At 44.8% G+C, this 13,146-nt stretch overlaps 1 protein-coding gene across 8 annotated transcripts in view; it reads left to right on the forward strand.

The window, feature by feature from the left end:
• The first annotated feature begins 4,185 nt into the window (after positions 1-4,185).
• Positions 4,186-13,146, forward strand: part of ATRNL1 (attractin like 1) — a 662,687-nt gene continuing 653,726 nt past the window's right edge. For 5 of the 8 annotated variants that reach the window (XM_075611985.1, XM_075611988.1, XM_075611987.1 and 2 more), the window contains exon 1: positions 4,187-5,665. In XM_075611985.1, the coding sequence (XP_075468100.1) occupies positions 5,433-5,665 (233 nt within the window). In that variant the 5' untranslated portion in view covers positions 4,187-5,432. Of the gene's footprint in view, positions 5,666-13,146 lie in introns of all 8 variants that reach the window. The other 3 variants (XM_075611983.1, XM_075611984.1, XM_075611982.1) reach the window with 3 other exon arrangements.

The raw sequence follows: 13,146 nt of genomic DNA on the forward strand, positions 1-13,146 counted from the left end.
CCACCACCACCCCCGATAGCGGCGGCGGACCTGGTAATAACAGTAACTTCACCATTAAGTATCTCGGGAAGCAGGGGTCCCCAGAGCTGAGAATAGTTTGTCTCAGGAGTAACCACCCTATAGTTGAGGTTAGTTATGGGGGGATTGCTCCTGTAAGGTTTGCGGCTGTGGAAGTGGATGGAATGCAAACACATGAGAACACATTCAAGAAACAACTGACTGGTCGGTTTCATCCCATAAACATCACAGAGGGAATTTTACGCTGCCTTAAACACGCAGTAATAATAATAAACCATTCAGAGATGTTGGAGAACCAGAGTTTATTTGGCGAATGCTGCTGTGTTCTCAGTGCAGGGGCCGCTCGCAGCTGCAAAATGGGGACGACCGCTGTGTTCCTTCAATAATGCTGCGGTGCAATTATTAACCCATCCTGAGCTGTGGGGAACTGCAATCCAATGCTCTTTTAGGGGTGTTTGCTGATTATATCAATGACTTTGCAAGCTCCTGCAGCCGTGATGTGCTTAATATTCAGAACTATTTGGTATAACAGTAAGTGGAACTGTTAGGCTTCTCATTTATTTCTGTATTTATTAGGCTCGCACCAGTCTGAAATGCAACTAAATTCACATTGGCAGTTTTGTTTGATTTGTTTAACATTATATATATATATATATATATTACATTTGCATGTCATTTCCCAGAATCCCTTGCTGCAGTGGAGCTTTATTTGTGCGAGCTTTCGAGATACACTGATCTCTTCTTCCGGCGTATTAGTACGACAGCTGTCTCTTGCACGTACTAATACTCCTTATTTTTCCATCCCTATACACCAATAGGGACCACATAGTATCCACACACACTTTTAGTCATGCTACTATCTCTCACATTTCCACACCTACCCACACCATTTATATTAACTCCCACTCCACACACCCCTTTTGTAAAGCACTGTATATACTGTGGGCTCTCCATTCATTTATATTCACACAGATACACACACACTCTTACATCACTTACTTTCAGTAACCATTTAACACCTCTAGCCATAAATCTCATCCACACCGGGGGAAGGACAAGCACAGATAACATTCCAAGAGACACTGTTTTTAAGTATACCCTTTGCTTGCTTCATTCATTGTAACATCGCCGGAAGAAGAGATCAGTGTATCTCGAAAGCTCGCACAAATAAAAGCATTTCGTTAGCCACAGAACGGTATCATCTATTTATTTTTTGATTATTGAAGCTCGGCTAACACGCTACTGATACCTCTACATGAATATATATATATATATATATATAATTATTATTATTATTATTATTATTATTATTTTTTCCCCGAAAGACAGAGGAGTTATTTACAGTTCCTTTTCCGTTTGGCCTGAGAAATGGTCACGTCAATCTCTCACTGCCAGTGTTATCTTTTCCCAGATCCCTGTTTTTTTTTGGAATAGGTATCTCAGGAGTAAAGCATTGCACATGAATCTGGAAAACAGGGCTCAGGAGTGCACGGCCGGCAGTATCAAAATTACCACGTGCATTTTTAATAGACTGGATAGGTACTTATATCAATCTATAATACTGCATGGGGTTTGCACAGTATCATACATACAAGTACCAGGTAGTGTACTTGCAGAGACTAAATGTCACAATTTGCATGTTTTATTTGGTCAATAAATATGTAGCACATTTGTAGCTGCATTAAGTCCTGCGAGAGGGGCTTGCGACACATTACTCTGCATTGCGCTGCGGGCACCTTTAGCAGTGAAAGGGTTACGAGTTTTGCAGCATTGGATTGATCAGATTTGTGGTCAGCACAAGCTCATTTTCTACCGGCGACAGTTTGCACTATACCAAAAGTTGCAAAACCTAGAGGAATTAATGCGTGATCTCAAAATGCCGCAGCCTCCATGACATAATGTTAAAAAATTACAATGTAACAAACTAATTTGCAGAAAATAAGGACTACATCTAGATTTCATTTTGGATTGGCTCTCTGGTAGTATATAGTGTGTATAGCTTTTTAACACCCTGAGGATATAATTTAAAGATGGTGTTGCCTACCTTTAATTGTGGAATGATTTTGTATTCTTTTACATAATCATTACATTAGGGCCAATCATTGACCAGTTTTATGATGGTATACACCATTAAAGTTAATATAGTCAGGTTTATTATCAAAGATTAACTGCCAACACTACCACAAGTAGTCACTAAAACACTTCACTGCTGTGGGGCTTTTCCTAGATGCCACTAATACATAATGCAATTGTGAATGACCATGTGTACACAGGTATTTTGTAAGATAGGGAATTGCATTGTCATATAGGACATGTGACTGGTACTTTGATGGGCTGAACGAGTGGCTCGCTGAGTAAAGGGACTATCTCTGACACCAGGATTTGAATCAAGCACACTCATTTTCAGCTTCTTGGGACCTTGGGCAAGCCACTTTATCGCCTTGCGCCTCTGACACCAAAATTAGAATATACAACAAAAAACAAAAATGCCCAAAGCTACTTCCAATGTGACAAAAATACACAGTGCAATAACTATATATTCTCTTGAAAAAGAGTCATTTAGTTCAACCCTTTGGCCAAAGCGTCTTAAGCCTGCTGCCAATTTACAAGGCATGACCATAGCAGGTCCTAACACTCCCTTGGTTAAAATTGCCAGGTTACGACAGATCCAATGCAGATCATTCTTACTGTAATTATAGAGGTTGACAAGAATTTTAACCAAGGGAGTGTTAGGACCTGCTATGGTCATGCCTTGTAAGTTGGCAGCAGGCTTAAGACGCTTTGGCCAAAGGGTTGAACTAAATGACCCTTTTTTCAAGTGAATATATAGGTATTGCACTGTGTATTTTTGTCACATTGGAAGTAGCTTTGGGCATTTTTGTTGTATACATTTAGCCACGCCCATAAGCACTCCTTGTGACACTTATATGCATATATATATATATATATATATATATATATATATATATATATATATATATATAATATGCAGTAATGCTGGGGGTTTCTCAGAGCTTGTTGGGTATCTGTGTGACCAAAATTAGATTGTAAGTTCTATGGGGCAAAATGATATGGGGAAAAAAAATATTAATTCTGTAAGATAAGGTGTCCACTGATGCTTCAAACTCATCAGTGACCATGAGACTTCTTCATATGATGTGCAAGGAATTATTGGCTCCATCCACACAAACTCTTCCTCATTCATCATGAGGCCAGAATCATCAGGCTGCGATGTGGGGTATCACTATGATACCCTACATTGTGGCTTGGTGAACCCTGCCCATAGAGCTTGTCCTGTAACATATGTGCTTTTCTCTTTCTCATAATACAGAAGAATCCCAGGCCTCCATCGTGTCTTATATTGGCCCTGAAATGAACCATCTCCCAGTGCTATATGAGGTAGTCCAAAATCTGTTAGATCTCTTGTGTACACCATGACCAGAACCTAACAGGTTTGAACGTGAGGATTCTCAAACTCTGGTCCTTGGATCACCCCAAAATCACAAAACCACTAAAAATTCACGCCAGGCAGCCCTCTCTTACAGCTCGCACACATATACACCCAGACCCTAACCTCACCCAAATCGGAGTGGCCCCTGTGGCTATTTTTCCTCTATCTCTCTCCCCACCCCCTCCCACCCCAGACCTGCTGGTCACCGTCTCTGTGTGTGTTCTCCTAATTTCACTGTTTACTGATGCACACCCTTGAATTCATTATGCATTTCATGATTTCTTTGTCCGCTGCTGATTGCATTCACTGTACCGATTTCTGCTCTCTACTTCTGTGAACTTGCACTTATTTTCATATATCCAATTATTCTGCCTGCTTTCACTCCTCTCTCTGTGTAATTCTGCTTCTATTTGCTGCATTCCTATATTTATTCTGTGCACTAAATGCAAAAAAAAATAAAAAAATAGGTCACCTAGTCATTTATTCTGCACTAGTGCAACGTGACTAACAAGGCGACTACAATGTAATCCTGTGCATACAGTATATTATTTCCAAGTCTAGATGCCTTCATACATGTTTTGTATGTATTCTGGGTTATTCTCAAATAACATGCAGTTGACTTTCCCATAGTAAAGCCCTATTTCTTTATCTGGCCCGGTGTTTCCCATGTGGGCCCCCACATCTGGTTATTGGATGGGTAGGGGGTTTGTTCTCAGTGTCCCTGTGACTTTAAAGGGACGCTGCCTGCACATGCTCAGCTCTTTGTGTTGTGATCGGGCATCTCTCTCTCTCCCTCTCCGCTTTGCTTGGATCCGGCTCGTGAGAGAAGGGGGCCAGCCATGGGAATAGGAAAAGCGCCGGATTACAAGGCACTTGGCAGCCCACCATCATGAATGCAGGAAGAGGCTGGTGAGGGGAGCTAGGAGGCAGAGGGGAGACGCGTCCTACTGGGAGCGGACAGCGGGGTGAGCCTCTGATACAAAGTATCCAGCCGCTTCCCAGCAGAGGGCAGGCACTGGGAGGTCAGAGGCGGCAGGACCAGCACGGATATTACACCGGGACTGCATCGAGCCAGCACCGGGACAGCCTCTGCCGGGGAGGGATCTGCAAACATGGCTGCTTAGGAAAGGGATTACTGCAGCTGCCCCCTGAGCCCGGGATCCAGCCCCTCCGGGCCACACTCAGCCCTTGTAGGTTGGGGGGATACCCTGTGTGAGTAGAGGAAAGGAAAGGCTGCGCCCCCCCTCTCCGGGGTGCGGGGGGAGATCTGAGTGTCCCATCCCTGCCCACAGCCCGGCCTGCATCTCCCAAACACACATCCTGCCCTTACACTATATATACATATATATATATATAATCATGCAAATAATAACCCAGCAGTATCCCTGTATCATATACTCTAACTCACAAGGGATTGATCTCAGGCAAACAAGGCTCTTTGTTATATATACTGTACATACATTTCTATATGTGTATACTCTATTTCTAACAGTACACAGATCTATACAGGACACCAGAAGGCAGGATACTTCTATTTCAATACCCATATATACACATTAAACGCGCACATAATATAGTTCGTTATATATATGTATGCAGCATTACATATCTCCTAGACCTGAGCAGGACAGAAGGAGACAGGTCTAGTCTCCCAAGCTATCTGTATACATAGATGTGCACAGTGCTCAGGACATAAGGAGTATTGGTGTATGACTCTGCTGATTGTAGTCTTCCTGGGGGGAGGGGGATGTTGCCCATCTTGTATGTATATCTTTATGTCTATAGCGCCCACAGTGTACTCGGCGCTTTACAAAGAGACAGTACAGGGAATTATAATACAATAAGCGCAACAAGCAAAATCAGACAATAGGAAAGGGAATCGCTGCCCTGGAGAGCTTACAATCTACATTTCCTGGATTTAGCTCCCTCCTGGATCAAAGCTGCTCAGCACCCCGGCCTTGTGATGATGCTGTGCGGGTGGAGGGTGCTGCAAGCTGCCGTGATGTTCCCTGGTTACCCCGGGGTTTCTCTGCTGCGCTCCGGACTCTTCTATCTGCTGCTCTTCGCTCCCAGCTCCAGCCAGGGAAAAGCCTGCGAGAAAAGCTCATGCTTCTCCGGACGCTGTGTCAACTCCACCTGCCTGTGCGATCCAGGCTGGGTGGGAGAGCTGTGCCAGCATTGCCAGGGCAGGTTCAAGTGAGTACCCATCTTATCAGTGCTGCATCTTATAACAATGCAATCATTGCCCTGCCTGTATCCATCACACAAGCGGCATGTTTGGAGTATACTGAAATAATCAACCTAGTGTCTCATGTATGATTACATTTTTGACTTTTGAAGAATGATTGCTTTATATCCCATGATTGCATTTTATGGGTCTGTGTTGTGGTTACCCTGGAGCACTTCACCTCTGCGTTTTAGTTTGTATCCTGTATGGCAGGGGGCTCAACTCCAGTCCTCAAGACCCCCCACCCCCCCGGTCAGGTTTTAAGGATATTTCTGCTTCGGCACAGGTGGCCCAATCAGAGACAAACTGACCTGTTGGGGGGATCTTGAGACCTGGAGTTGAGAGTCACTGCTGTATGGGGTTGTGTTTGGGGTATGTTTGATTACTGCCACATTGTCTAGTGTTTTGTATCTCATGTATTTTAGAAGATGCTGGAATAATTGCCCTAAAATCTCATATACATCTTTAGTTGTGTGATGCCCAGGCCCTCTAGTGTGCTTGGTCCTTTACATTTGCATGGAGTCTCTCTGGAAGCAGTCTCATGTATAGGAAATCTGAGCAGTCTCATATCCATTAGCCGTCAGGCTGTCTCATTACAGGCACATTCACTGAAAGGCAACTTGATTCATTCTCGCCATCAATGGCCTTCCATGAGTCTCGCCTAATAAAACAACGATTTTAGTGGGATGTCATATTTTAGACTAGAATGTCCAAAACTAATTTATTTGAATCTTTTGACCACTTCACGTCTCTCCATCTTGTATTATATTTATTTGTGTCCCGAAAGAATGGGTTTGACATTTTCTGAAATAACTACCTTCTTTTCTCATCTTTGATTTTCATGAGTGGCCTAGCAGGGGTGCACAAACTTTTTCTTCCACACCCCCCCCCCCCCCTTACCTTCTCTCCAGAATCGGCGGCGTCATCTGACGTCACAACGTCATGTGACGTCGCGTTGCCATTTGACCCTGCAGCGTCATGACGACGCGTCGCAAGAGGCATGGAGAAGCCTCCCATGCTCCCCTGGCATTAATTTAAATGTTGTGGGGGTAGACGTGGGGCCTCTGGAAGGGCCGCGCCACCCTCCAGAAAAGCTCTCCCCAATTTGCGCACCCCTGACCTTAAGCAGGGGGGCTCAACTCCAGTCCTCAAGACCTCCCAACAGGTCAGGTTTTAAGGATATCCCAGCTTCAGCACAGGTGGCTCAATCAGTGGCTCAGTCCAAGACTGAGCCGATGATTGAGCCATCTGTGCTGAAGCAGATACTGATTGAGCCACTTGTGCTGAGGATGGGATATCCTGATAACCTGACCTGTTGGGGGGAAAGGGAGGCAGGTTCTTGAGGACTAGAGTTACCCACCACTGGCCTAGATAAAGTCTGGAAAGGTTGCCCCTCTATTTCACGTTGAAGATATAAAGGAGTAGGGCATCAACAATTGTTTAGGGCAATTTGAATGTAATAAGAAATGTATAGATCCTTAAAACATATCGTTCCAGAAGGAGACGATACCCAAAGTCCCCTATGTATCGCCTGCCATTGTCAGGATTACCACATATGGCCAAATGTGTTTAAGTATCAGAGTGACTTCTGGGAAGATATTGCTGTGATACCTGGGTGTGGAGAAATGAAAGAACAGCAGGAGAAGTGTAAGGTCAGACGAGGTAACCTCATTTTTGCCATAGGGACCCAGAGCACATAGTGAAATGCCTCTGTATCCAATGGTGCACTCATCATGTCGGAAATAATAGCAAAAGGGTAGGCTAATGTTAATCTCCCTTTTAATTAATTATGGAATTAAGTGGGTGATTAATCAGTGGTTGCACTGCATGGACTATCTAGGGTACTTACTGCCTTTCCTTTCATTCCTACACGGTATAGATTTTCCGGCTCACTCAAACTGTTTCCCTATCCCAGGGGTACTCAACTCCGGTCCTCAAGCCCCCCAAAACAGGTCAGGTTTTTAGGAAATCCCAGCTTCAGCACAGCTGGCTCAATCTGTCCCTGCTTCAGCACAGGTGACTCAGTCAGAGGCTCAGTCTTTGACAGAGCCCCTGACTGAGCCACCTGTGCTGAAGCTGGGATATCCAGAAAACCTGACCTGTTTGGGGGAGCTTGAGGATGGGAGTTGAGCACCCCCGGCCTATCACAGGCTGCGTCCAGGGTTGCAGCAGCCGTACGGAGGCGCACTGAGGCTGAGGGAATGCGGGTGCTTTCCCTGGCCTTGGTTAGCGCGCCGTCTGGGGGCGTGTCGGGGGTGGGCCAGTGACGTCACGGAGCTGGTTCGCCCTCACGTGACCGGCCCTGCGCTCCCTTGAGCTCTTGAATCTAAAATTCTAATAAGACCCACGCTTCCGCACACTTGCGGAAGCGTGCGCGAGCCCCTGCTAAAGCCGCTCTCATTGCGGCTGCAGGGGATCACAGGTAAGCACCAGCGCGCCTCAGCACGGGGCGCTGACCATGCCCGAGGCCTCATGGTGCGATTTCAATGTGGTGCTGTACATTAGAGATGTGCAAATGTCTTCAAAGGTGCTTTTTTTTTTTGTGTGATTTTCTCCTTGATATTTTGCGTTTTTGCTTTATTTTTTCGAATGCTCAAGAGTGCAAGAATTTAGCCAATTTTTGCCAGATTTTCGCAAAAAGGGCATAAAGTATATAAAGGGACATATAATCTGAATTTGGTGTCATGTGATGTAAATTGAGGGCCGTGACCTACAAATTGACCTTTAACAGTTGGTAAAAAGGCAGACTGAGTTCAAGTGACAATGTTGCACATGGTAAAACTAGCAGCGTTATACAAGAACATGCTATTATTATTATTATTATTATTATTATTATGGTGTATTTGATGTCAATCCAGGCTCTTGCTGTACGATCCATGACTACCGAAATATAATAATATTCTATTTATTTCCTTATATCTCCAGAAAGGGTGGCACAGATATTTAATAATTGTAGCCGCTCGTAGTATGTACATGGTGGTGTGAAATGTACACAAGATTATATTATGTGGCATTTATAATCTGGTAGGGAGGGTGCCACATCGCAAAGTACAGTAGTTATTTTTTTTTTTTTTGCACAAGCAGCAATATATGTCTCGTCACCCCAATGAATATGCTCAGTAGGATAATTGCTGAGTATAGTAATAATAATTATAGCAACTTGCAGCTTTCTTAATTAAGCTCCTTGCATTTTAATAGTGGAGTATTATTAGTATTAGGTGAAGTACTCCAAGGGTACTTGGTCTTTCATTTAGCAAAGCTCTTTACCATGTTCTTATTAATAACAGGGCAGTTGCCCTTGCAAAGGCAGTCCCTGCTATTGGCTACAATGCTAGAGACTGAAAGATAAAGGAGAGAAAATATGGTAGTCGTTGAAATGCTATGTCTTGATAGTACAGTAATACTCTGTACCCGTGCGCATAGCAGCACACAATAATTTTCCGGTTTTCTGAATGTCACAGGGTTTTTCCCAAATCGTTCAAACATTACACAGTGTTCCAGTCTGTAATATATTATTTAGTGTTCCAGGGTCTCTGACATAATACTGCAGGGCTCTTCCGCTTGTTCTCCAAAGGGAGCAGATCAGAAAACATTTAGTGGTGGAAGGGCCTTAAGCTCTTTGTAATGTAATTTTAGATAACTAAAAGGAGCAGAGATGCTCCCTAGGTGGGAAGCAGGGGGTCTCCTGGGCTGGACCATGTTCATTTCAGCTCCGGGGACCCCCTGCTCCCGAGATATTTACCTCCATAAGGAGGGCGGTAGCAGCTCCGCAGGCTTGAATGTCCCGCTTCACGCGGGCCAGTAGGAAGCCGCAGGATATGATGCCATGGCTTCCTATTGGCCCACGTGACGTGGGATATTTAAACCGCCATTATGATAGCCCCAACTAGCTCAGCCGGAGCAGCAACTGGCAACCCCATACGGAGGTAAGTATCGCAGGGAGTCCCGGAGCTAAAATTAACGCGGCTCAGCTGCTTCAAACCTATAAAAAAAAAATCACACACGCAAAAAAAAAATCAAACCAGGAGTGCTGGTATTAAAATACTTGAGTACAGTATTATACTGTATTTCAACATTTTACAAGCATTTATTACATCAGTATCATATATATATTTACATTACCGTAACATTTTCTGTGTGAAAACTGCACTTAGCTGCGTAAGGAACTAGTCAGATATTAGCCGGAGCATGGAATCCAAGGACCACATCCAGGCTCTTCACGGCAGTGGTGGAACTGTTCAACCAGTTTGACTGCACCAGGGCCCTGGACTCTTAGGGGCCCATCCTCCCACGCTGTTCTGACACTTATTTTAGCACTTCTACAGGGTCCACTCTGCTCCCCCCAACCTGTGGAGCGGAGTCCGTCCGTGCCCAGCCCGAGGGGGCCCACCTCTGCGGTCCTAACATGGAAGTAAGGCCCCACCAGAAGTCGGGCCCAAGTTCCCCAATCGTCCGTCTGGGTGGTCCCATTTCGGCACCGGTAAGGCCCCGCCCGGCTCCACAGGTACGGCCCAGGGGGTGGGAGGGGCGGTGCATATACACAGTTGACTTGTTCCGTCTCTGCTTCATGGGCCGCTAGTTGAAGAGACCGGTCACACAGGATTTCAACAGCACCAATCCAGATTCTGCACGTGGATTTTAATCGTGTTCATTTGAGCTTATTTCCTTCCGGGTTGCTCTAAAGCTTCAGATTGTTGCATTACGCTAGATGCAAAGCCTTGACTAAGCAACTACAAAGCTCTCTTCTAGGACACTCGTGGACATATACCTGTACCTGTATAGGCTCACTCGTTCCCAGCTTGGTGTGATGTAGAAAAGCTGCAAAACCAGAGTAGAATTTGTTTCACGCAACCCTTTTGTGCGATCTGTTTAACTGTAAAGTGTTGCGATACCTCCGTAAGTGTAGGCGTGTTTTTAATCAAAAAATAAATGATGATGATGAAATAGAAAAAAAGATTTACACAATGCACAAGTGACATACTGTGACAAGTGGGTACCACATCTATCAAACAAATGCACCATCATTTAAAAGAAAGCACGTACAATTTACTGCATCTCATCATAAGCCTTTAGTTCCCAGAAGGTCCTGTACATTATTTAAAAAAAATTGTTTTGCTTTTACATTTACTCATCTTGTTTTTTTTTTTTTTGTTTTTTTTCAACTTAAGTTTTATTAGAAGGTCACATGTACATCAGACAATGCATACATTGTTATCCATCACAGAATCAGAACAAAATCCAGTGTCCATGTATTCTAGCTATGCACAGGACAGACTGGGGGGGACATACAGACAAACAAACACCTCTAAGCTACGCGTAGGGTAAATAGGGGGGGTGGGAAGGGGGGGAGGGAATTATCTTCTACTGTGGTTCCGTTGCGTACCTTATCACCTTCAGCCCATCTCTTACAGGGGGTGGCTGGGATCTCCCCAGTTCCATCTGCGCCCCCCTCGTGGGGCTCTCTATGTCTCCCGTCTGTCTCTTATTTTTAGTGTCATTATTTGTGTTTGTGCTGCACTACCACGGGAGAACGCATTTCTCTCTATCATTGCCAGATTGTGGACCTGTTTACCCCCGGTATGTCTGTCTGGAACAGCCACGGTATCCAGACTTTTAGGTAATTTTCACCTGTGTCTTGTACGAGGCTGGTCAGTTTTTCCATCTGACAGACCGTCCAGATTCTATTCCGAATTGCTGCTATTAATGGGATCGTATTTTGTTTCCAGCGTGCTGTGATCTCTCCCCTCACTGCCGTTGCAAAGTGAGATATCAGTTTATGGGTATGTTTGGATAGGTCTTTGTGCGGTCTGTTCAGAAGGAACAACCATGGGTCCAATGGGACCTCAACGTCTAGAATTCTATTTAGCCAATCTTTGATTTGTTCCCAGACCCCGACTATTTTGGGGCAGGACCACAGCATGTGTAACAAGTCTGCTTGCTGTCCACATTGTCTGGGGCACAATGGGGAGTAAACGGGCAGTAATTTAGCTAATTTTGTGGGGGTGTAGTACCATCTCATCATTAATTTATATGCGTTCTCCCGTAGGGTCGTGCACATGGAGCTCTTGGGGACCGCAGTCGTGATTTTTGTCCACTCCTCTAATTCCAGATCCTCCCCTAGGTCAGACTCCCATCTGGTCATATAACCCAGTTTTTCCGCCACTTCTACTCCCGAACCCATCACTTCTTTGTATAACTGCGATATGAGTCCCTTAGTGGTTGTCACTGAGCGACAGAGCTTTTCGTAATTTGTCAATGGGCTTATTGGTTGATACGCCTGGTAAAATGCTCTGAGCTGGAGGTATCTAAAGAATTCAGCATTCGGGATATTGTTATCAGATTTTAGTAGATCAAAATTTTGTATGCCTCTTCTACCCTCCAGATCTGTTAATCGATTGAGGTGGTTAGCTTTCCAGATTGCGAAATTAGGACCGTTCAGTCCCGGAGCAAATAATGGATTATCCCATAGGGGGGTCATACTAGATTTTTGATGGGTCAGAGAACACTTAAGCCTCGTACTCTCCCACACCGAGAGTGAGTTGGTCATTGAGGATAGCGGCCATTTGGTGCCCGATCGCACCTTTTTAGGTAGCCAGATTAGGTGTTTCAGGTCAATTGGGGAGAAAATCTCCTGTTCTATCTCGACCCATCGTTTTGAGTCCGGGTCGGCGTGCCATTGCACAATTTGGCATAATTGTGCCGCTTTGTAATATGAGAACAAGCAAGGTACCGCCAGCCCCCCTGCCCCCGTTTGTCTATGCATTATCTGCTTGCCTACTCTCGCCTTCTTACCCCCCCAGATAATTGTTTTTTTTATTGTATTTGATCTTTTGCATGTATAATTGCACTAAGAAGTCACGGTGAGTAAAAAAAAGTGGCAACAACTCTCCATGGAGTACACACTCATGACATAAGAACACTTATGAGCACTTTTACTAGCCCCAGAAACACACTGCATATATGGATGACGTGTAGCATTGTATGCTGTGTGTTTATTGGGTTAGGCAGGTCTGGGGGCCTGTCTGAGACGTGAAAGTGCCAAGGTTGCCACCTATTGAAGGCTAACCCGGAGATAACATTTTTTACATTTATCTTTTTCTTATATGTTTATTTCTCTTACCTTCCGTGGCATCTCTCCCTGCAAATCGAGTCAAAACATGGCTGCGCGAAGTCAATGGCGCCGCGTTGCCATGACAACGGAATGCTCCGGGACGTCATAGCGTCAAGTTGCCATGACAGTGGGACGCCTTTTGGTGCCGAAGCGTGACATCATATTGTCATGGCAACGTGGCGTCGCACGATGTCACGTAGCGTCTCGTTGTCATGGCAACGCGGCACCATTTTAGTCGCGCAGCCATGTTTTTGCTTGATTTGCGGAGGGAGATACTGGGAGGATGCTTTTCTCTTACCAGACCCAGGAATCTACCAGTCCAGGCAATCTTTTGCATTT

Source organism: Ascaphus truei, chromosome 8, assembly GCF_040206685.1.
Source record: "Ascaphus truei isolate aAscTru1 chromosome 8, aAscTru1.hap1, whole genome shotgun sequence".
NCBI classification, from domain to species: Eukaryota; Metazoa; Chordata; class Amphibia; order Anura; family Ascaphidae; genus Ascaphus; species Ascaphus truei.